This window comes from Oreochromis niloticus, linkage group LG12 (genome assembly GCF_001858045.2).
Source record: "Oreochromis niloticus isolate F11D_XX linkage group LG12, O_niloticus_UMD_NMBU, whole genome shotgun sequence".
Lineage (NCBI taxonomy): Eukaryota > Metazoa > Chordata > Actinopteri > Cichliformes > Cichlidae > Oreochromis > Oreochromis niloticus.
In genome coordinates this window covers 5,808,014-5,831,437 of record NC_031977.2, presented here as the reverse complement: position 1 = coordinate 5,831,437, position 23,424 = coordinate 5,808,014, and the positions used below count along the sequence as shown (strand labels likewise).

Sequence of the window (23,424 nt, the reverse complement as noted above, 5' to 3'; positions counted from 1 at the left end):
AGTGATCACTTCAAATGTAAATACTTGCAGTGATATATAGAAATAAAGCGTTGCATATTGATATTTGTTTCCTACCTTGATTCCTACTTGCATTCTTTATAATTATGGTGAAAAATAATTAAAATAATTAGTGTCTTTACATAGATGAATATTATTAATTATTAATGATAACACATAATTAAAGTTAAAATGAGGAAATTTGTTATTTGAGAAGTGTATGTCAAACTGGTAGCCCTTCACATTAATCGGTACCCAAGAAGTAGCTCTCACTTTCAAAAAGGTTGGTGACCCCTGATCTAAAGCAATGCATTATCAGGGACTGTAACATCTAGTCCTTACTGAATCTCTGTCTCTCTTCCACAGCATGTCTTTATCCTGTCTTCCTTCTCTCACCCCAACCAGTCGCAGCAGATGGCCCCGCCCCTCCCTGAGCCTGGTTCTGCCAGAGGTTAACTGAATTATTTTCTTTAGCCCACATAATGAAACACCTCAGTTACACGTGAGAGTTTGGATGTTATGTACTGTATAGCCTGTATAATAAATAAATATGTAGCCCAATAAAGCTACACAACATGGGGTGGTTCATTTACAAACACAAGTCTAACTGAAGTTTCACACATTGTTTGTTAGAAAAAATCAGATTGTTGCTTAAATTTACACAAAATGTCCGAAATCTGCACCGTCATGAACAAAAATTTAAAGCTTATTTTCATGATTTGTTGGGTTCACCCTCTGGGGAGCACAATATAACCGGGCACTTTTCACTACTTTGTGTTTCACCCTTACATCTTTTTTTGCCTCGCCTTGTTTGGTATCATTCTCTTCAGCTCAACCTCACGTGTCTGAATGTACACAGAGTTTTTCACTGACAAGCTGTAGTAACACAGCTGATCTGAAATCACACAAAAACATCAAATTGTAGTCGTAGCTATATTCGCTTTACTGTAAAAACCACAAATATGTTTAGTGAATAATTGTACTAAAGTTGAAATGCAAATATAAACTGTCAGATCTTAAAAACGTATGCACACGTTATGTAAACAATGAAGTTATATACAACTATTTATCTAAAAGTCAATGCATCCCACAGGTTTTTTGTACAAACATTTAAAACTACTGAAACTACAATGAGAGAATATTGTGTCACAATAAGATGACAACCACTACACAACACATTAACTACACAAGACAATAGCTCACTCACTCAATGTTCCAAGTGGGCGAGGTGCTAATTTTCAGATGGCAGGTCTACATCTAGAATCAAAATGAGCACAAACGTTAACAACCAAAGTGAAGCACTAAGACAAAACATAGCAATGTCAAACAGGATCCACACATTTGGGCCCCAAAATAGATGTAAATTGACTAAACTAAGACACAAATCAGGCAAAAATAGATGCAGCCTGATCACAAACAGACACGTGTTGGCTACATGTTGATGCAAAATGACTAAAGTCACACGTGCAACACTTTCTACATATTTGACAACAGAAGAAAAACACAAACAAAGTTGGAATGTATTTTTAATTTAGATTTTTTTTTATTTCATGCCAAATTAGATATTTTAAAAATCAAGCGCCAAATCACAAAGTCTCCTCCCTGTTTGTACTGTAAGGTCAAAACCCTACAGTACTACAGAGAACCCCAACAATCAAATGATCCCCCTCTGAGCAAGCACTAGGCGACTGTGGAGAAGAAAAACTCCCTTTAACAGGAAGAAACTTCCAACGGAACCAGGCTCAGAAGGGGCGGCCATCCGTTGCGACCGGTTGGGGGGATGGAAATCAAAAAGGAGACGAGATGGCGTGAACTACAGTTGTTAAAATTTGGATTTGGTGCTAAAATTCTGCTTCAAGATGTTAAAAGAAGCAGGGCAGCTGGGAAAAGCCAGGATGGTCATTTTAATCATCTCTGGCTTTAGTGAACCACCTAAAGGGTTTTCGCAGAGTTTTTCCCAACGCTGAAAAAAACCTGGAAATTTTGGACTTTTTGGGAGGACTGGGGAGGACTCCGAGGCAGATTTTTAGATGCTTTACCAGAGCCTCATCAAAACACGCATCATTTGCCATCGCATTCTTTAACACATTGTCTGCGGAACCAAACTCCTCGATGAGGCATTTGGCTATTTTCTTGATGAACTTTTTATTGTCATTCATCAGACTTGTGGCAGACTCTGTGCTGCTAATTTCAGGCAGCATCAGACCTCTCAGACGGTGGAAGACCGCTTCTGGTTCTTTTGTAGTACCTGATGTCCTGGAAAAAAAGTGTTGAGTTTCAGGTTTTGATTTTTTGATCAGTCTCATCATGAGCCTAAAGGCAGGGTCAGTGAGAATTTTCATCTCTGACATGTCAGAGGAATCCTTGAGAACACCTGAAACACTGGCAGAGCATTTTTCTGGGGTAATGCTCCCAGATTTTTGTGTCTGTTCAGCTGCCAGAGAGCATTTTTCTGGGGTAATGCTCCCAGATTTTTCTGTCTGATCAGCTGCCAGAGAGCATTTTTCTGGGGTAATGCTCCCAGATTTTTCTGTCTGATCAGCTGCCAGAGAGCATTTTTCTGGGGTAATGCTCCCAGATTTTTCTGTCTGATCAGCTGCCAGAGAGCATTTTTCTGGGGTAATGCTCCCAGATTTTTCTGTCTGATCAGCTGCCAGAGAGCATTTTTCTGGGGTAATGCTCCCAGATTTTTCTGTCTGGGGCTTCTGATCAGGTGCCAGAAAGCATTTTTCTGGGGTAATGCTCACAGATTTTGGTGTTACAGGTAATGGAACAGATTCTCTTCCACTGCCATCTGAATCTGGGCTTGTTTCCTTTGTTGGGGTCCTTGTTCTTCTAATAAGGTTCTGGATGTCTTCCACAGCCACAGAAACCTTGTCCTCAATCATTTGAGCTTGGCCTTCGTTCTCCACCCAGAGCAAAAGCTGTTGTACAAACTTTTCTACTGTGTCTTCTACGAGGACATAGAGGACTTCAGCAGAAAAGGGACGCTTTGAGCCATGTGCTGGTTGTGGAGTCCGCGAGATGACAGTGTCTGAGAGGGATCTACCCATTAGAGGTTCGGGGATTTGATACAGTCGATCCGTCATAAGTAGATCAAACACTTTTGCCGTTAACTCCAGAGTAAAATCTCTGGTTGACCCACTATTTCTAAAGTTTTCCTGTGTTTTATGATTGATGAAGAGTTCTTCTGTCTTTGTTAATTTCTCAAATAACTGATTAACGTCTGATCTAATGGCGTCAAAGTCGACTGGAGAAGAACGCATGTAACGAAGCAGTGTGTTTCTGGAAGGGGCTCGATGAGCCTCTGTACTCTGGGACCCTGGGAGGCTGAAAACCATACCTTCATCCGAGGGCACTGTGTCACTCTTGGGGTACTTGCAAGTGTTTTTTAGACAAACAAAAAAAATCCTGTTTGCCTTTATTACTTTTCTCAGCTCTTTTTTCATTTTTTCAAATTGTTTTTTCGCAAAAATGGAAAAGCCTTGTTTGCGTGCTTTGAGCCCGGAGTGAGAGGTGGATGGCAAACATCTGGAGAAGAAGTCTCTCAGCTTGTTGATAATTAATCCTGCATTAAAGGCAGGTTTGGATAAGCTACACCTCTCACAGAGCTCTTCACTGCTTAAATCCATGTTCCCAAGTATCTCATTTACGATGTCAGCTGCAATCACCTTTACTGGGGTTGGAGCTCGGACACTTACGCTTTCTGCAGTTTGTTTTATTTTGTCCTTTTCTGTTAGAGCTGATTCGTCTGGAAGCTCAGTTTCTTCCTCGTCCTCATCTTTATCTGTCATCTCTCCATCTGAGCTCCTCCATGACAGAATCGCAGAAATCTCTGTGATTACTGATTGCACTGACATCTTTAAAGTCGTACTTTCTGTACCGAAATCAGACCCACTTGACACACACTGGCAGCGCAGTTTACATGCTACATGCCTTTTAAGGCACGAGGCAGTGTGCCAAACCATGCGGTCCAGCTTTTTAATATTACTAAATTTGCCGCTAACATAAACGGCGGGGTCTTGTGGGAGATCGGGGCTTTCTCTAATGAGTTTGACTACTGAGCTGACCTTTTCGGAAATCTCTTCCTCAACCATCCGTGTCAGCTCGTCAGCGCTCTCATGTCGCTGTTTCGGAACGTTAAGAGCGCTGGCGATGGCGGCTGAGATTGAGTCTCCGAGGGACGAGTTTATTTTCCCCGCATCCAAAGGCTCTTCCTTCGTCATGCGATCCTGGATAACAGGAAGGGCATTTTTGAGGATTCTACTGGAGGCGATCTGAATGATTTCACTAATCATATCAGCGAGCAACGCTCGGACGCCCGAGTCGCCTGCGCCCCTTTCAATCATGCTCCACTGAACTCCAGAGAGCCTTTCGAAGCACCTCTTGATAGGTGGCCTAATCTGATCTGGTGTGACCACGACTGAATTTTCATTTTCGCTGCGTGTTGACATGGTTGTATCACACATTAGATTTTCTGGGTTTGAGAGAACAGCTGGATAATTTCCTTGTTTTGGAGAAAGCCGACTGTTGAACATTTGCAAACAGATGAGCAGTAATTTTTCTGTGTGAGAGCCCTTATTTGAGGCTTCCCTTGCATTTGATGTGGACGTGGCTGACGGATCAAAGCAAAAGCTCTTTGATCTGCCAGTAACGTCACATAGAACGCACATGCCCACAGATAAAAGCCTCGCGCTCACAGCTGCGCAGTAGCAGATTTGATATGGCCCACCAAATCCCAGGATTCACTGCGAGTCAACGGTTGAAGAAAAATGGCGGCCGGTCGAAGTGAAGCGGTCCAGAAATAAACTCTTCAAAGTAAGCGCTGGGCTTATATCTCACTTCAAATATGCCGCGGAACAAATATTAGCATAATGAAAAGTCTTACAAAGTCACATTTAGCGAACCTTCGGCTAAGTTAGGTGACGTTAGTAAGATCGCCGTTTAACGCGGCTCTTTGGTCGGTTAGTTAGTTTAGGTTTCTGCCGAAGCTGGGTCTGTTTGTCGGTGTGAAGCCAAACGTACTTAAACGTTTCAGGAAACACCGAGCAGACGGTTGACCAAATATCTGGCCCGCGAACTGCGGTGAGGACGCAGACTCAACCATGCTTTGCTGCAGTTTGTCCTTAGAGAGCTCTCATCCTGCATAAACCACTAGTGGTGGGTAGATGAGGCCTCGTGAAGCGCTTCAGCACATTCCCCAAACTGTATCGATACTGTGTCGACACAGTGTTGCTGTTTTGCTCCATACTGACACCTGCTGGACATTAAGTATCATTGCAGGCAACTTACTTGAGACTCACAACAGACACTGATTCAAATAATATACTTGTATACACTGTAAGATATTGTATTTTCTATGGAATCATTTTATATGTTTTACATTTCAAATATTGTAGACATCTTTAAAATATATTGTGAATGACATTAAGTGAAAATTAAAATGAAAGTATTGTGAATATAATATTACCCAATTAAATGTAATTGACTCAGAGTTTATTATAAATTTTTATTCAGAAAAATAAGTTTATCCAATGTTTTGCATTCAGTCTATTGTGTTTTGGTTTTTTTGTTTTTATGACACCATTTCCCCAGCTTTGGAAAACTCACAGGCACAGATGAAGCTGGGTACACAAAAACTGTAAAGCCAGGTGGAAAAGGTTCAGATAACATGTCTTCCTTTCCCCCAGTACGTTAAAGGATCCTCTGATCTTGGAATTTTCTCTCCGACACTCTCCATAATACTAAGGGGTTGGCAGTCCTTTATAATAAAATTCAGGACTGCCTGGTCCAGAACAGTCTTCCTAGATGCTTGATTTCAAAATAATAAAACACATATTAATAAAAAAAAAATAATAATAAAAAAAAGATGATAAAGCTGTTCAGTGTCAATATAGCCCGACCTGTGTTCATTCTCGGTGTGTTTGTCGCCTCATTTTCATGTTTGGCTCTGTAATGCCTGAGGAGGTGCTTTTGTTTGTGTAAGAAATGCAGAACAGACAAGACATTTAACCTGCATCAAATTAAATAAATAATTTACACTGCAAGTCACATTGCTGTTTTTCCTATTCTGATAGATTACACTGAAACAAAGACAGACAAATTATTTGCAGTTAAGATCAAACTGATCCCACACAGCAGAAACATGTCTTTTTCTTTCGGGCTCCGTTTTGTTATGGAGAGATGTGTATTTTTATTTTATCTTTGCGAGAGTAATTTTAGTTTTTTTGGTGGCGACTCGTTACGTTGACAGATGCAGATGCGGTACCTTTTAAACAGTTTGGCGCGTTGGCAATGAGCGATACAGCAGCTGTGTCGATCACGTGACTTTTTCTTAAAGCGACGCACGCACCGATACAGGCTTCGCTCTGTGAGCTTGATACATGCGCCGGTGCGTCAGTGCTGCTGGACCCATCACTATAAACCACTAATAATGAGACAGACAGTAGATGGAGAAATCCTCCTCCTGTTTCTCTGCTGTTTGTGTCAGGCGTATATCAAACAACCTGAGTCTGTCACCTTTGTTATAAAGACCAACACTCTGCAGGATCCTGTCCTGTTTCTCCTTTCTCTAATTAAAACGCATAAAGTGTGTCATTGTCATTATAAGAGAAAACTGTGTTTTCATCCTGCAAGTTAACAGATATTTGATAAACTTCTGCTGCTTTTGTTGCTAACTGCCGTGGTTGATTTCCTTCTGCAAGTGTTCAGAGTCAGAAGAGACTGAGAAGGTGAGGAGACGGAGGCTCTTCACCCCTAATGAGACACCAGGACAGATCCAGGACAGTGTGTGAGGAAGAGGAAGAGGAGGAGGCAGCAGCAGCTGAGAGATGCAGAGGAGAACAGGCAGCTCTCTGTAGTTGAGGGACTGGTAAAGACATTGAAAGCACTTTCTCGATATTTGCTTCCTGTATTTGCAGAAGTATCTCCAGCACAAACTGTAACAGCTGCATATAGGGAACCACTCATCGCTGTTTATCCTGCAGGACAGGATCTGACAGGGAAAGACGGAAAAATAAGGGAACCACGGACAACTTTGATAATGCTTTGATTTATCCAGAATATATTTAGTTCAAATATTGTTTTCATCACAGTGGGATTGTGCTGGTTTCAGTGGGAAAGGTATGCAGCTCATTTAAATACAAAGTTGTCCCTTCATAAAGTGTGTCAGTATTTTATAAAGATGTCATGTTTCTGTATCATCTCTCTCCTGTTAGAGCCTCTGACCCAAACATCAGCCTGTTTAATGCTCTCATGTCTTCAACATCTTAAGTAAATCATACTGCACAGTTTTCTCATTAATAAAAGAATATTTACTGCATCAGTTTGTCTTCATTTCATCTGAAACACACAAGAATCAAATGTCTGACTTTAATTTTGGGATATTGTCCTTAAATATAACTAAAGCTTTCACACAGGACTCATAAATGATATGAAATAGAAATAAATACCTTGAATTTTGATAGAAATGTCATATTTGATTCCACCACTGAGCTTTCTTTTTCCAAAACGATGTGTAGAAGAAGAAGAAGCTAATTCACAAAGCTAGCCAACAATGTAGCAGGATGAGTTCTAATAAAACTCATTTATATTTTCTGTGCTGCATAAAACGACAGAAGACCGGAAAGAATAACTAAAATAATCCGGTTTTGCTGAGTGTTTGTGTGCGTGTCTGGTGTGTGTCTTGAGAAACTTTTCTCCCATTTTATTCAAACCGCTGCTGCACTGTAACCGATCATTTCTCAAGCCGCTGTTTGCTGCTTTGTGCCGCTGCTGCTCTCTGTTCTGATAATCAGCATGGGAATCAACGTGGCTGTGGGCTGCATCGTGTCATTCGTCCTCCTTGATGTTGTCAACCCCACTGTCCATTATGCACATGGATCACAGCTGAGCACCTTCGCAGAGGATGCCCTCAACTTTAACATCCTTCAGTCTGCACTGGACATCTGGGGGACAGTGCTGCTCCGAGCCTCCCTCCTGCTGGGAGCCTCTTTAGAGGTGACATGGAACAAGGTGGACGGCCCGCAGAGGGTTGCTAAATCCACCAGCCTTATTCTCCTCATCTGTCTGATCGTCATCACCTATACACTGGCCAAGCTGCTGATGCTGACTAAGGTGAGGACTTTGAGCATCAATGACCAGCCCTGGCTCTTGAGCCTGATATGTTGGACTTGTGCCTCTTCTCTGGGAGTAATGCTGCTCTGGAGGTGGCTGGGGAAGGTTCCGGAGTCTGAGAGCAGTCTTATTGGTGACAGCAGCAGCAGTAGTGGTAGAGGATAAGATAAGATAAGATAACCTTTATTAGTCCCACACGTGGGAAATTTGTTTTGTCACAGCAGGAAGTGGACAGTGCAAAGGTCATGAAGCAAAAATTAGAATACAAGGAGCAAGGGACTGTGAGGACACTGAAAAGCTGGTGGAGACAGTTGGCGAGGAGGAGCAGGAGTTGGGCTCTGAGAGAAAGAAAGGGAAGGACAGCAGCTCAGGGGCCACACTGGGACGCCTGCTGAACTACTGCAAAAAGGATGCTGAGCTGCTCTCTGTTGCTGTCCTCTTCCTCCTCATCTCTGCTGTGTGTGAGTGTCCTTAATGTCACATTATTTACTGCTGTCTGTTATAAAGGATTTAGACATGCTGGCCATTACACAACACTTTCAGCTTTTTAACTGCAGATTGCAAGAATAAAAATAAAGGAGCTGAAATTGGTATATTTGGTGAATGCCAATAAATGTCTGTACCTACATTAATAGGTCAAAGTAATGCTGAGTAACTCTAAGGCTCATTATTGTTTGTAACGGTGGGCTGAATGCCAGAGCCTCCAACAGCACTCACCGTTTTATCAGTTTAATCAATTCTTTAATTTATGGAATATCATTAAATATACATACATTTCATTCAACTCATTTTGGAAGTTTGCTCATTTTCTTTGAAGTACAATATAGGTATTTTCTTTACTCTAATAACAAATTCCTACATCTAAACTATGCATTTGTCCATCCATCCATTGGTTTTGTGCTGCTTAAAAAGCGATTACAGGGGCAACAGTCTGAGCAGAGACGCCTAGAACTCACTTTCCTTCACTTCAGCCTCCAGCTCCTCCACAAGGATATCCTAAACCAGCCGAGAGACATAATTTGTCCAGCATGTTCTTGGTGGGAAAACAAGAAACACTTCATATTGGAGGTGTTCAGGAGGCATCTTAACTAATCTCCCCTTGCCTGAACTGCTCCCAAGTGACTCAGCATCTGAGCTCTAAGAAAAACAAACGCCCTCACTATGAATGCACAGTGACCTTATTTTTCACTCAGATATAACCAACTAAACGAGGGTGAAGTTAGGATACGGTTGACATTATGTCTGCTTAGTTTGAAATGAGTCTTTTTGCAGGGGGTGTCATTCCTCCTGCGTCCCGGAGAAGTGACTGCCCTTGTGGGACCTTCAGGCAGTGGGAAGAGCTCCTGTGTGAGTCTTCTGGAAAATTTCTACCTTCCTCAGCAAGGCCAGGTGCTGCTGGATGGAAAGCCTGTTCAAAGCTTTCAGCATGACTACCTCCACTCCAAGGTTAGTCAGTGTATAAGACATTTTATGTGTAATCTTTGTATAATATCTGGAGACTTGGGTCAGTTTTACTTTTTCACATGTAGAACACAGCAGGAACTAGACTAAGCAGGAGGCCTGGCTCTGATACAGTGTTCAGGAGGCTATAAACATACTGACAGTGAATGCACCAAACTATTAGCTGCACTATTTGCACAATCCAACATCACAAGAACTTTTGTTGAGGGGTTGTCTGAAAATCTCCTGAAAAAAGCAAAACTGTCAATGTGTTTGCCCATCTCTATGTTTTCTGATTTTCCTGCCCTGTGTCAGTTTCTGCTGGCAATGACAAAAACTAGTCTCAAAAAAGAAACAAATTAAAAAAGGTTTTAAAAAAAAACTACCATTACCATACCATACTTTGTATACAAATACACCCCTTGATCATGGCTTGTTAGTCTTCAGCATACAGTAATTTCTATTCTTTATTGTGTGTCTGCAGGTGGCTCTTGTAGGTCAAGAGCCTGTGCTGTTTGCCCGCACAGTTGAGGAGAACATTACCTATGGCCTGACTGATGTCCCCAGGGAGGCAGTGCTGCAGGCTGCCACCAAGGCTAATGCTCATGATTTTATTACCACTCTTCCTAAAGGCTATGAAACAAGTAATTATTAAATCTGTTCATTTGTACATCAGCTTTTTATGTGCTCTATAATGGACATGCTTATTAAGCTGGGACCTCAAGAGGAAAAGTCACATTTAACATCGGTCCCTGGCAGATTTGTTTTACTATACAGAGCTTTACTGTACATTGCAAAGCTGCTTGCAGAGGCATCAGAAACTATAGGTTGGCTGACACAGCTTAAGTAGCACGCACCATTTGAGATCTGCCAATAGGATGTGTGGAAAAGTAAGAAGTGACCATGACATAGTGTCAGCCACACTGAGATCAGCTGATTTGCCAGGCTTGCCAGCTGAGCCTGACTCCAGGGTCTGCTTAAAACTGACACAGTGCTCAGATTTAAATCCACAAATATCACAGCCATACAAAAAATAGAGCTGTGTTCTGTAATAAAGAAATGGAGATGTGTTTCATAAGATGAAATGATGTATTTGACTGACTTTCACCTTACTGTTTTCTTGAGGTGTTGGCGAGAAGGGCACACAGTTGTCAGGGGGACAGAAACAAAGGGTTGCCATTGCAAGAGCTCTCATCCGCAACCCTCGTGTTCTTGTCCTGGATGAGGCCACTAGCGCTCTGGATGCAGAAAGTGAACACATTGTAAGTGTTATCAAAGCCAGAGGAGAGCTTCAGTATAGCAGCTGTTACCAAGCAGACATGCAGCATATTTGCATTATGGAATAATACAGAGGTGCTGATGTATCTGCTGAATTCACTGCAGGTTCAGCAGGCTCTGAACAATATCCTGCGGGACCACACCGTGTTGGTGATCGCCCATCGGCTCAGCACAGTGGAGAAGGCAGACAACATTATTGTAATTGACAGGGGCCACGTGGCAGAACAGGGATCTCACAGTGAGCTGATGGCCAGCGGCGGACTCTACTCTAAGCTGGTTCAGAGGCAGGTCCTGGGCATCGAGACCGGGTCGGAGGTCCTACACTCACCACAAAACGCCAGCTGGAAGTCAGGTGGAGGACAGCAGTGGAGAGGACGAAGCAGCAGCAGCAGCCTGAGCGAGTCTGAGTGTAGTGTGCGTTACTGAGAACGACCTGCAGTGTGGATGTGGCACTGGACTGTAATTAAGTTAAAAATACTGCATTTGGGCCTGTAATCTGTTGGAGAAAGACACAAGTTTTGTAGTTTTCCACCTGCACACCACCACAGTGGATTTTAAATTCGTCAGTATGACACTGATGTGCAGACTTTTAGCTTTAATTCAGGGGGTTTCATTGGCAAAACTTTGCCATTAACAGATTGACGGTTGCATTATGGGCATTGTTTTAATGCAGTTGTCTTAATTGTTTTTTAAAGAAAGAAAGAATTCTGTCATCATGCACTTTAATTGTTTTGCTGTCTCTCTGATAGGTTAATTTAGGTTTTGCAGCCTAATGATGGCCTCCCTCACTTGCACTGACCTCTCTTTGGGTTCATATTTGAAATTACAGTGAAAAGCTATAAAATACACATTCAACACTTCAAATCAATTTCAGATATTACATTGGTAATGAAATAGCAAGGGAACGGGCCTCAGCTGTCCATGTTAGTGCTTGTACAGCCACAGGGACAAAAAATGACAAAAATTGTACGTCTCCAACAAATTATTAACCTATGTGTTTCCGAACATATAAAACGGGGTGGGGACAAATAAAACTTGAATGAATAGCCTGTTTGGCTATTATATTAGCTTTAAGGAAAATGTGTTGCTGTTGATGTGCTACAAGAAAGGGATGATTGTATTTTGTGTTTTTGTTTACCCCCACATTACACTCCAGCAATAATTATTATTCTCTTGAAACTTCCTCAGGATTTAGTTCTGCTGTTGTATTGTTTTCACTGTAGCAGGCATGGAGATGCTGGTTTGGTTTTACTGTGTGGAGTAGATGGTATTATTAGTAAAAAGAAAAGACCGGTGCCTTTGTCTGTGGAATAGTGTGCAATAAGAATATTATATGATTGAAAATGAATAGCACTACAGAAACATACTGCAATTGTATTTAACACTGACAATGAAAAGTAAATGTAGCTAAATAAAGTATTCCTTTATTTTTGCAGACATGTTCTTATATATGTATGTATATGTGGCAAGTGAATATATTCTGTATATGATGGTAAAATCATATTTTTAAATGGCAATAATGGATCATGAAATATGAATCTTACAGTATGTTGATCTACGGTTTGTCTGTTGTAATACTGGCAATACATCCTAATTAACATTCTGAATTGTATTTATGTTGCTTCAATGTTGCTTCTGTGACTCTTTCGGAGTAGGGCCCTATGGTATAAATTAGCTTGAGAAACTGGTGCTCTGACAGAGAACCTAAGAGATGTCAAAACTGATGTAGTTATGAACACAGAAGAGTTCAGACAGATTTTTGATCTTCACCATGCAGTCAATCTGGAAAGTATCTGGTTGGCAACAACTTCATTTTAAGTATGAATATGATTCCCCCCCCAAAATTCCAATGCAGTAAAAGCACAACCGAATAGAAAAACACACACTGGAACACTGTCAGTCTTTAACTGAACTATGAACTATTCCTGAAGACTGCTTACAGAAATAATAAGAAAAATTGTCTCACTGAGTTCAGGCTGTGTTAAAGCGTAAAGGTGGTCATACACACACACACACACACACACACACACACACTCATTTTCATATCTTAATGAGGACATGTAATTGACACAATGCTTTCCCTAAACGCTTACCCCAACCATAACCATCAAAAACGAATGCCTAAACCGAACCATAACTTAATTGTAACCCTGACACTAAAACCACATTTTGAGTCTCACAAATGCCTTCAAATTCGTGGGGACAGGCATTTTGTCCCCATAAGTAACTGTTGGTCCACAGGTATAGTGGCATGCCACTTTTCTGTTCTCACAAAGATGTCTACACACACACACACACACACACACACACACACATTGATAAAGTTCTTTTATTCTGTTCACATTATCTATCAGATATAAATTCACACACACACGCTGAGGGTTGTGTCAAAAAAACAAAAGCTCTGTGTTGACTCACATGATAGATGAGATGACCTAAAACGCAATGCAAAAACAACCTGTTAGTAAGTCATTAACTTACTGATAGTAATTAACTGATAGTAACTTAGCAAGTCATACCTTTGACCCGACAACCCAGTGATGTCATATTGGCGTCAGATGGCACTGTACATGCTCCAAAAACAGAAGCTTAAAAGAATGATTGTTTAAATCTAGCTTCACAAACAGAGTTAAATCTGTGAAAGGTTTTCGGAGTAGGGCTCTGTGTTGTAAATTAGCCCAAATACATGTTGTGTTTCATGTCCACTTTAATGGAAAGCTGAACTAATAACACTTACACAAACCGTGACTGACCAGATTTTAGCCTCGGACCTGTGGCTATTAAACATTCACTAAACCCACTGTTTGCTGGGAGGAGCCAAACTGGTCATTTTCAGCGAAACTCTATGGCAACATGCGTAAAGGGAAAAGGAAAGATGTGTCACTCTGTCTTCTTTCCTGTAACTTTAGCAATTTAAAAGCGGGTTTCTGTTGTCTGCAGAACACGAGTGGGCATTCTTTAACCATCAGACGTTGTTGGCTTCGTATTCGGGTTAGGGACATGTGAGCTGCTTGAGTAGAAAAACACGAGACAGCAAAAAGATGAGCTGGTGGTAGAAACGCTCAGTAGTGTGCCGCAGAGAATCACTGCCTGCTCTTAATCTTCTGTAATCTAGACGAGCTTCGATGCCGGCGTCGCCTCAAACGCCGGTATCGAAGTTCATGTATTCGTTACATGAACTTGAGTCAGTTTGACTTGTAATGCATGTGTTTGAGGACAAGATTGAATAAGGAGAGGGGTTTCAGTGAGTTACTGAATGCTGTCTGGACTGGACAGTAACAGGGACTCAACACGGAAGTCTAACCAACGCAGCTGACCGCCCTCAAGAAGCTAATTCACAAAGCTAGCCAACAATGTAGCAGGATGAGTTGTAATAAAAACTCATGTATATTTTCTGTACAGCTGCAGAAAACCGAAGAAAGAAAGAATATCTAAACTCGTTTTCCTGGGTGTGTGTGTTCTTGTCTGGTGTATGTTTTGAGAAACTTTTCTCACATTTTATTCAAACCGCTGCTGCACTGTAACCGATCATTTCTCAAGCCGCTGTTTGCTGCTTTGTGCCGCTGCTGCTCTCTGTTCTGGTAATCAGCATGGGAATCAACGTGGCTGTGGGCTGCATCGTGTCATTCGTCCTCCTGGATGTTGTCACAACCACTGTCCTGTACGCACATGGATCACAGCTGAGCACCTTCGCAGAGGATGCCCTCAACTTTAACATCCTTCAGTCTGCACTGGACATCTGGGGGACAGTGCTGCTCCGAGCCTCCCTCCTGCTGGGAGCCTCTTTAGGGGTGACATGGAACAAGGTGGACGGCCCGCAGAGGGTTGCTAAATCCACCAGCCTTATTCTCCTCATCTGTCTGATCGTCATCACCTATACACTGGCCAAGCTGCTGATGCTGACTGAGGTGAGGACTTTGAGCATCAGTCACCAGCCCTGGCTCTTGAGCCTGATATGTTGGACTTGTGCCTCTTCTCTGGGAGTAATGCTGCTCTGGAGGTGGCTGGGGAAGGAGCCCGACTCTGACAGCAGTCATAGTGGTGACAGCAGCACCAGTAGTGGTAGAGGAGCAAGGGGCCATGAGGACACTGAAAAGCTGGTGGAGACAGTTGGTGAGGAGGAGCAGGAGTTGGGCTCTGAGAGAAAGAAGAAGGAGAAGGCCAGCAGCTCAGGGGCCACACTGGGACGCCTGCTGAGCTACTGCAAAAAGGATGCTGAGCTGCTCTCTGTTGCTGTCCTCTTCCTCATCATCGCTGCTGTGTGTGAGTGTTCTCAGTGTCACATTATTTACTGCTGTCTGTTATAAAGGATTTAGACACACTGCCCAAACACAACTGACACAACAGTGAGTCTGCAGGTTCTGACTACGCTACTCACGCCACATTACACAACACTTTCAGCTTTTTAATTGCTGATTGCAAGAATAAAATTAAAGGAGCTGGAAATGGTATATTTGGTGAATGCCAATAAATATCTGTACCTACATTAATAGGTCAAAGTAATGCTGAGTAACTCTAAGGCTCATTATTGTTTGTAACGGTGGGCTGAATGCCAGAGCCTCCAACAGCACTCAGAGTTTTATCAGTTTAATCAATTCTTTAATTTATGGAATATCATTAAATATACATACATTTCATTCAACTCATTTTGGAAGTTTGCTCATTTTCTTTGAAGTACAATATAGGTATTTTCTTTACTCTAATAACAAATTCCTACATCTAAACTATGCATTTGTCCATCCATCCATTGACACATCCATCCATTGGTTTTGTGCTGCTTAAAAAGCGATTACAGGGGCAACAGTCTGAGCAGAGACGCCTAGAACTCACTTTCCTTCACTTCAGCCTCCAGCTCCTCCACAAGGATATCCTAAACCAGCCGAGAGACATAATTTGTCCAGCATGTTCTTGGTGGGAAAACAAGAAACACTTCATATTGGAGGTGTTCAGGAGGCATCTTAACTAATCTCCCCTTGCCTGAACTGCTCCCAAGTGACTCAGCATCTGAGCTCTAAGAAAAACAAACGCCCTCACTATGAATATACAGTGACCTTATTTTTCACTCAGATTTAGAATTGAATAAAATAATAATAACTTTGATGCTCAAGTTGTCACAAAGCATTTATAAATGGATGAACTAACCATTTGATTCAGGTGTGTTGACCCAGGGTGAGATCTAAAACCTGCAGGGACACCGGCCCTCGTGGACTGAGATTGCCCACCCCTGGTCTAAGCAGAGACGCCAAGAAATCACTTTCCTCCACCTCAGCCTCCAGCTCTTCCACAAGGATATCCCAAACCAGCCGAGAGACATAATTTGTCCAGCATGTCTTTGGTGGGCCCAGGGATCTCTTTCTTGTTGGGTATACAAGAAAAACTTCATATTGGAGGTTTTCAGGAGGCATCTTAACTAATCTTCCCTTGCTGAACTGCTCCCCAGGAACTGAGCATCTGAGCTCTAAGGGTGAGCCCAAATACCTAGAGGTTCTGTTCCTAAATGTTAGAGAAACATTTGGGACAAGGGGAGTCCCAAAAAACAAAAAACGCCCTCACTATGAATGTACAGTGACCTTATTTTTCACTCTGATTTAGAACTGAATTAAAATAATAATAATTTTGATGCTCAAGTTGTCACAAAAAACATTTATAAATGGATCATCAATTGTACTTAGACCAGGGGTGTCCTGTGGGTTTTAGATGTATCCTTGATCCAACACAGCTGATTTAAATGGCTAAACTGCCTCCTCAACATACCTTGAAGTTCTCCAGAGGTCTTGTAATGAACTAACCATTTGATTCAGGTGTGTTGACCCAGGGTGAGATCTAAAACCTGCAGGACACCGACCCGTGAGGCCTGGAGTTGGACACTCCTGACTTAGACTTAAAAAAAAGCAGGTAGTCCTAACATTACGTAGTAATGACTCTTTGCTTTCAGGTGAGACCTTCATTCCGTACTACTATGGGAAAGTCATAGACAGCATGGTGGTTCACCAAAGCATGGAGTACTTTGCCAAACCTGTGATCATACTTGCAGTACTCGCCTTAGCTAGGTGAGCATCTGCAGTTGTAGGTTTTTATTTTTGTTGTGTTTACATTTTGTTGTAAATTACACAGAGGAATGCATTGTGCTTTTATAGTCAGATGCCAAACCACAGAACTGCTTCATGGCAGCCTTTTCTCTCTCCTCAGTTCACTTGCAATTGGAGTACGAGAAGGTGTCTTCACCCTGATGTTTGCGAGATTAAACATTCGTCTCAGGAACCATCTTTTCCGAACCTTGATGAGGCAAGAAATTGCCTTTTTTGATGACAATCACACAGGTGATGTTGAACGCGAGTTCCTGTGCACACGTCCCTCCCTTCGTATGATCTGTTCTAATGTAATTCCATGCCCGTGTCACCCTGCAGGTGACATCCTTTCACGTTTGTCTGCTGACACCACCCAGGTGAGCGACCTCATTTCCCAGAACGTCAATGTCTTCCTGGAGAACGTTGTTAAGGGCGTTGGCTTCTTCATCTTCATGTGTGGCATGTCCTGGAAGCTCACACTGGTGACCATCATGGCATTCCCTTTCATTGGTCTGATCTCAAAACTTTATGGTGAATACTACAAGGTAAAGTAGTTTTGTCTGAATGTTAATTTCTTTATATTTTGCTTCCAAGAAGTCAGATATTATTGTAATTTTTTTAAGTGGTCTTGAGAAATAGTTATTACAGTACAGCGTGCCGCAGCAGGGAAGGCGGACGCAGCTGCGCAGCATCACAATCACACCTCGCCAGCTTAAAATCTGTGCTCTACCTGCTGTTTGTTGTTGTTGTAGAAGTGTTCAGCTGCAAGCTGTGTATGTAATGTGACAACAACTGGTAAATAAAAGAATAAAGATGCTGAAAAGCATGTTCATTTCGTCGGGTCTGCCGTGGTCATTTACGCCAGGTTTGATGTTGTTTGGATGAGCTGCTCTGTTATTTTTGGCTAAAAGTAGTTCTCTTTTCTCAGTGTGGAGAGTCGTTTTTACGAAGAAAGCTACAGTTAATCTGTTGTGCATTCAGAGAGAGTATAATGTAACTGTCTTTTTGTCAAAACTGTAACTTTGTGATTGTCTACTTGTGACAGATCTGGGGGACGTGTAGATTGTAAATAGAAAGGAATCTCTGACACTATTCCCAAACAGGCTCTTTACTATTGATGATTAGATAACTTTTATAGTTTCTTCTGTTCTTTCCAGAATCTGGCCAAAAAGGTGCAAACAACCCTCGCAGAGGCCAATAAAGTTGCAGAAGAAACCATCTCAGCCATGAGGACGGTGCGGAGCTTTGCCAACGAGAATGGAGAGGCCGACTCCTATTACGCCAAACTCTTAGTCATGTTGCAGTTCAACAAAAAGCAAGCCCTGGCCTACGCTTGCTACATGTTTTCCAGTTGTGTAGGTATCTGCAGTTACCCTTTACATAATTCATCTGCATGCTTTATTTAGTGGTCTCTGTTTTTACCTTACAGCAAGGGATTTTTGTGTGTTTTCCAGGTCTCACAGCTTGCTCTCGAGCTGGCTATCCTCTACTATGGAGGCCACCTTGTGATTACTAATCAGATGAGTAGCGGCGCCTTGGTATCTTTTTTCCTATACATGCTCAAGGTCGGCGAATGTCTTGAGGTATTTCATCTATCATTCTCCACAGGTCGTTTGTTTTCTGTTCTGAAGACACGGCAATGAATCCATGTTGTCTTCACTTTGCAGAGCATTGCATCAGTGTACACGGGCCTCATGCAAGGAGTTGGAGCTGCTGAGAAGGTTTTTGAGTATCTGGATAGGAAACCCGAGCACCCCTCTGATGGCACAGAGGCTCCGGAGACATGCGCCGGTCTGGTTGAATTTAAAGACGTCACGTTTGCCTACCCGACACGCCCTGAAACTGATATTCTCAAGGTTTGTCCTCAGGGATCCTGAACACCTGAAGAAATTGGTCTATTTGACTCATGGTGGTAGAGATGAGGGCAGTTTACTAGAAGATTGCAACAATATAACCAACTAAACGAGGGTGAAGTTAGGATACGGTTGACATTATGTCTGCTTAGTTTGAAATGAGTCTTTTTGCAGGGGGTGTCATTCCTCCTGCGTCCCGGAGAAGTGACTGCCCTTGTGGGACCTTCAGGCAGTGGGAAGAGCTCCTGTGTGAGTCTTCTGGAAAATTTCTACCTTCCTCAGCAAGGCCAGGTGCTGCTGGATGGAAAGCCTGTTCAAAGCTTTCAGCATGACTACCTCCACTCCAAGGTTAGTCAGTGTATAAGACATTTTATGTGTAATCTTTGTATAATATCTGGAGACTTGGGTCAGTTTTACTTTTTCACATGTAGAACACAGCAGGAACTAGACTAAGCAGGAGGCCTGGCTCTGATACAGTGTTCAGGAGGCTATAAACATACTGACAGTGAATGCACCAAACTATTAGCTGCACTATTTGCACAATCCAACATCACAAGAACTTTTGTTGAGGGGTTGTCTGAAAATCTCCTGAAAAAAGCAAAACTGCCAATGCCCATCTCTATGTTTTCTGATTTTCCTGCCCTGTGTCAGTTTCTGCTGGCAATGACAAAAACTAGTCTCAAAAAAGAAACAAATTAAAAAAGGTTTAAAAAAAAAACTACCATTACCATACCATACTTTGTATACAAATACACCCCTTGATCATGGCTTGTTAGTCTTCAGCATACAGTAATTTCTATTCTTTATTGTGTGTCTGCAGGTGGCTCTTGTAGGTCAAGAGCCTGTGCTGTTTGCCCGCACAGTTGAGGAGAACATTACCTATGGCCTGACTGATGTCCCCAGGGAGGCAGTGCTGCAGGCTGCCACCAAGGCTAATGCTCATGATTTTATTACCACTCTTCCTAAAGGCTATGAAACAAGTAATTATTAAATCTGTTCATTTGTACATCAGCTTTTTATGTGCTCTATAATGGACATGCTTATTAAGCTGGGACCTCAAGAGGAAAAGTCACATTTAACATCGGTCCCTGGCAGATTTGTTTTACTATACAGAGCTTTACTGTACATTGCAAAGCTGCTTGCAGAGGCATCAGAAACTATAGGTTGGCTGACACAGCTTAAGTAGCATGCACCATTTGAGATCTGCCAATAGGATGTGTGGAAAAGTAAGAAGTGACCATGACATAGTGTAAGCCACACTGAGATCAGCTGATTTGCCAGGCTTGCCAGCTGAGCCTGACTCCAGGGTCTGCTTAAAACTGACACAGTGCTCAGATTTAAATCCACAAATATCACAGCCATACAAAAAATAGAGCAATTGTTAAAATAAAATGAGATCTATGTACTGTAATAAAGAAATGGAGATGTGTTTCATAAGATGAAATGATGTATTTGACTGACTTTCACCTTACTGTTTTCTTGAGGTGTTGGCGAGAAGGGCACACAGTTGTCAGGGGGACAGAAACAAAGGGTTGCCATTGCAAGAGCTCTCATCCGCAACCCTCGTGTTCTTGTCCTGGATGAGGCCACTAGCGCTCTGGATGCAGAAAGTGAACACATTGTAAGTGTTATCAAAGCCAGAGGAGAGCTTCAGTACAGCAGCTGTTACCAAGCAGACATGCAGCATGTTTGCATTATGGAATAATATAGAGGTGCTGATGTATCTGCTGAATTCACTGCAGGTTCAGCAGGCTCTGAACAATATCCTGCGGGACCACACCGTGTTGGTGATCGCCCATCGGCTCAGCACAGTGGAGAAGGCAGACAACATTATTGTAATTGACAGGGGCCACGTGGCAGAACAGGGATCTCACAGTGAGCTGATGGCCAGCGGCGGACTCTACTCTAAGCTGGTTCAGAGGCAGGTCCTGGGCATCGAGACCGGGTCGGAGGTCCTACACTCACCACAAAACGCCAGCTGGAAGTCAGGTGGAGGACAGCAGTGGAGAGGACGAAGCAGCAGCAGCAGCCTGAGCGAGTCTGAGTGTAGTGTGCGTTACTGAGAACGACCTGCAGTGTAGATGTGGCACTGGACTGTAATTAAGTTAAGTTCCCTTGTGCTATTAGCTATGAAGAGCTGTCCACTCAGCTTTTCTCTAGTCTTTGCACATCCACATTATCAATGAGCACTTGCTACCCAGTTCTGCTGGTAGCCATACATACACATGTTTGACAAATGATGTGGTATGCTTCACATCTTGAGCTGTTCTGTTCCTTCTCCATAATTTTCTCTTCCTCTTATTCTGTTTTTCATAACCATTGAAAGAATTCTGTCATCATGCACTTTAATTGTTTTGCTGTCTCTCTGATAGGTTAATTTAGGTTTTGCAGCCTAATGATGGCCTCCCTCACTTGCACTGACCTCTCTTTGGGTTCATATTTAAAATAACAGTGAAAAGTTAGTGCTGGTCCATGTTAGTGCTTGTACAGCTACAGGGACAAAAAAACGACAAAAATTGTATGTCTCCAACAAATTATTGACCTATGTGTTTCCAAACATATAAAACAGGGTTGGGACAAATAAAACTTGAATGAATAGCCTGTTTGGCTATTATATTAGCTTTAACAATAGGAAATGCAGGAGAGGCGTTGTTGTATTTTGTGTTTTAGCTTTTAATACCTCCTTATTACACTCCAGCCATAATTATTTTTTTAAAATTCATCAATATTTAATTCTGCTGTTGTATTGTTTTCACTGTAGCAGGCATGGAGATGCTGGTTTGGTTTTACTGTGTGGAGTAGGTGGTATTATTAGTAAAAAGAAAAGACCGGTGCCTTTGTCTGTGGAATAGTGTGCAATAAGAATATTATATGATTGAAAATGAATAGCACTACAGAAACATACTGCAATTGTATTTAACACTGACAATGAAAAGTAAATGTAGCTAAATAAAGTATTCCTTTATTTTTGCAGACATGTTCTTATATATGTATGTATATGTGGAAAGTGAATATATTCTGTATATGATGGTAAAATCCCTTTTTTAAATGGCAATAATGGATCATGAAATATGAATCTTACACCCGCTGTGTCTGTTGTAATACTGGTAAAATATCCCAAATAAAATTCTGAATTATATTTATGTTGCTTCAATGACAGCGACTACAACTGAAATAACATTTATTTATAGGCTGAAAATGACTGAAACCTTAGTAACTAACCAATATGCAAATTTTATAGCAAAAATTGACTAGTAACCATAAAGTCCATATAATTGCCAATTAGCTGTTTCTTCTACGTTGCTCCATCAAAATAAGAAGGCTTCAGGAATCTATGATGGATATTTTACACTATAGTACGATTATAAAAATAATTGTCAGATTAATTAATTGTTGTCCTCGCGACAAACCGTCATCCACTGGGCTCAGGCCACCTCTTTGCTTTTACACAAGCGCCATCTAGTGTTGTTGTCACGGTCACGCATTTCAAATAAAGACTTGAGAATCTTTAAGTCATTAGCAATAAAACTCTCTCTATAAAAACTGTGTTAAACGCATATTTCCTGATTAAAACCTAATTTCTTTTTTCTTTTTTTAAAGATGAATAATTTGCAAATCATCTAAGCCTTTCATTTTAAATTGTGCAAAAACAAATTGTGTATGTGTATGTAGTATTTGTAAAGCTAATGGCCAATGTACATTAAACTAAGTAGATTAACTGACAAATGTTCAGTAACATGGTTTGATATAAATGGAGCATTCCAAATCTTCCTCCCTGCTTAGTAAAAGAAAACTGTGGGCAGATAGTTTGCTATTTACGAATACTGTTGCTCAACGCAAAGTTAAAAGAGTTAGAGGATTTCAGTAACAACTTTTGTGTGTGTGTGTGTGTGTGTGTGTGTGTGTGTGTGTGTGTGTGTGTGTGTGTGTGTAAATGATCGAGATTGCATCCTCAATACTAAAAAGAAGAGGAACCATATAATTCTATATAGGTTTTTAATTTTGGGGGTTTGTTTTTTGTTTTTTTTAATTAATAAAAAACCCTTATTTCATTAAGATACTGCCAAAACACATTCCTTATGTATTACAGCAACATGGCTTTTTAACAAATGGGCGCAGGTTCTACTCTGGCCTGTCTACAGTCCAGAACTGTCACCCACTGGAAATATTTGGCCTACTGTTACCTGACAAAGCATTGACGCATCAGCATTCAGCTGAAATCTAATATCAATTTTTCAAACTACAGCAATTGATCTTCTCAGTTCCCAAAAGCTTGTAGAGTGCTGTTAAAAGCAAACCATGATGCCACATATGGGAAGCATGCTCCTGTTCTCACATTAAAAAAAAAAAAAATCTTGCTATTCAACTATATACACTATATATAGATTGCAATATATAGAGTGTAAAGATTTACATACCTTGTCCATCTCCTGTACCATTTTTGGTTGCACCATATATACTGTGATCTAAATGCGTTTATTTTACGTTTTTTTTTTGTTGTCATTTTCAACATTTCATATGTTATTTTTGTACTTAAAAAATAAAACTTCTTATTGAACATGAACAAAGTTTCAAATAATGAAGTCACTGTATGTGTAAGTAATCCCTGTGGGTCAAAGATGGCTTCCGATACGTCAGACAGATTCTTTGCTCTAGCTCTGTACGTTGTCACT

The 23,424-nt window shown here is 41.5% G+C and overlaps 3 protein-coding genes and 1 long non-coding RNA gene across 5 annotated transcripts; 3 read left to right on the top strand and 1 right to left on the bottom strand.

Moving 5' to 3' along the window:
• Positions 1-1,534: 1,534 nt before the first annotated feature.
• Positions 1,535-4,684, bottom strand: LOC109204596 (uncharacterized). The gene is made up of 2 exons (XM_019365945.2): positions 2,686-4,684; positions 1,535-2,631 (listed from the first exon to the last, which is right to left on the bottom strand). The coding sequence occupies exons 1-2, from the start codon at positions 4,668-4,670 to the stop codon at positions 1,902-1,904; spliced, it is 2,715 nt and encodes a 904-aa protein (XP_019221490.2). The 5' UTR covers positions 4,671-4,684; the 3' UTR covers positions 1,535-1,901.
• Positions 4,685-4,708: 24 nt separating this feature from the next.
• Positions 4,709-7,318, top strand: LOC109204598 (uncharacterized). Its single transcript, XR_002064103.2, has 2 exons — positions 4,709-4,815; positions 6,702-7,318. It is a non-coding gene; the product is annotated as an uncharacterized LOC109204598 (long non-coding RNA).
• Positions 7,319-7,499: 181 nt separating this feature from the next.
• Positions 7,500-12,442, top strand: LOC102075572 (ATP-binding cassette sub-family B member 9). Its single transcript, XM_025897088.1, has 5 exons — positions 7,500-8,266; positions 9,371-9,558; positions 10,037-10,196; positions 10,678-10,814; positions 10,936-12,442. The coding sequence occupies exons 1-5, from the start codon at positions 7,795-7,797 to the stop codon at positions 11,254-11,256; spliced, it is 1,278 nt and encodes a 425-aa protein (XP_025752873.1). The 5' UTR covers positions 7,500-7,794; the 3' UTR covers positions 11,257-12,442.
• A 1,497-nt stretch (positions 12,443-13,939) lies between these two features.
• On the top strand, positions 13,940-20,899 carry LOC109204597 (ATP-binding cassette sub-family B member 9). 2 transcript variants are annotated; one of them, XM_019365946.2, is made up of 11 exons: positions 13,941-15,093; positions 16,766-16,880; positions 17,020-17,150; positions 17,238-17,443; positions 18,056-18,253; positions 18,353-18,481; positions 18,566-18,754; positions 18,926-19,099; positions 19,572-19,731; positions 20,236-20,372; positions 20,494-20,899. In XM_019365946.2, the coding sequence occupies exons 1-11, from the start codon at positions 14,421-14,423 to the stop codon at positions 20,812-20,814; spliced, it is 2,433 nt and encodes an 810-aa protein (XP_019221491.1). In that variant the 5' UTR covers positions 13,941-14,420; the 3' UTR covers positions 20,815-20,899. The 2 variants fall into 2 exon arrangements, with proteins under 2 accessions (XP_019221492.1, XP_019221491.1); XM_019365947.2 differs by lacking the exon at positions 19,572-19,731 and having other exon boundaries at positions 13,940-15,093; positions 20,494-20,590.
• The last annotated feature ends 2,525 nt before the right edge of the window (positions 20,900-23,424 follow it).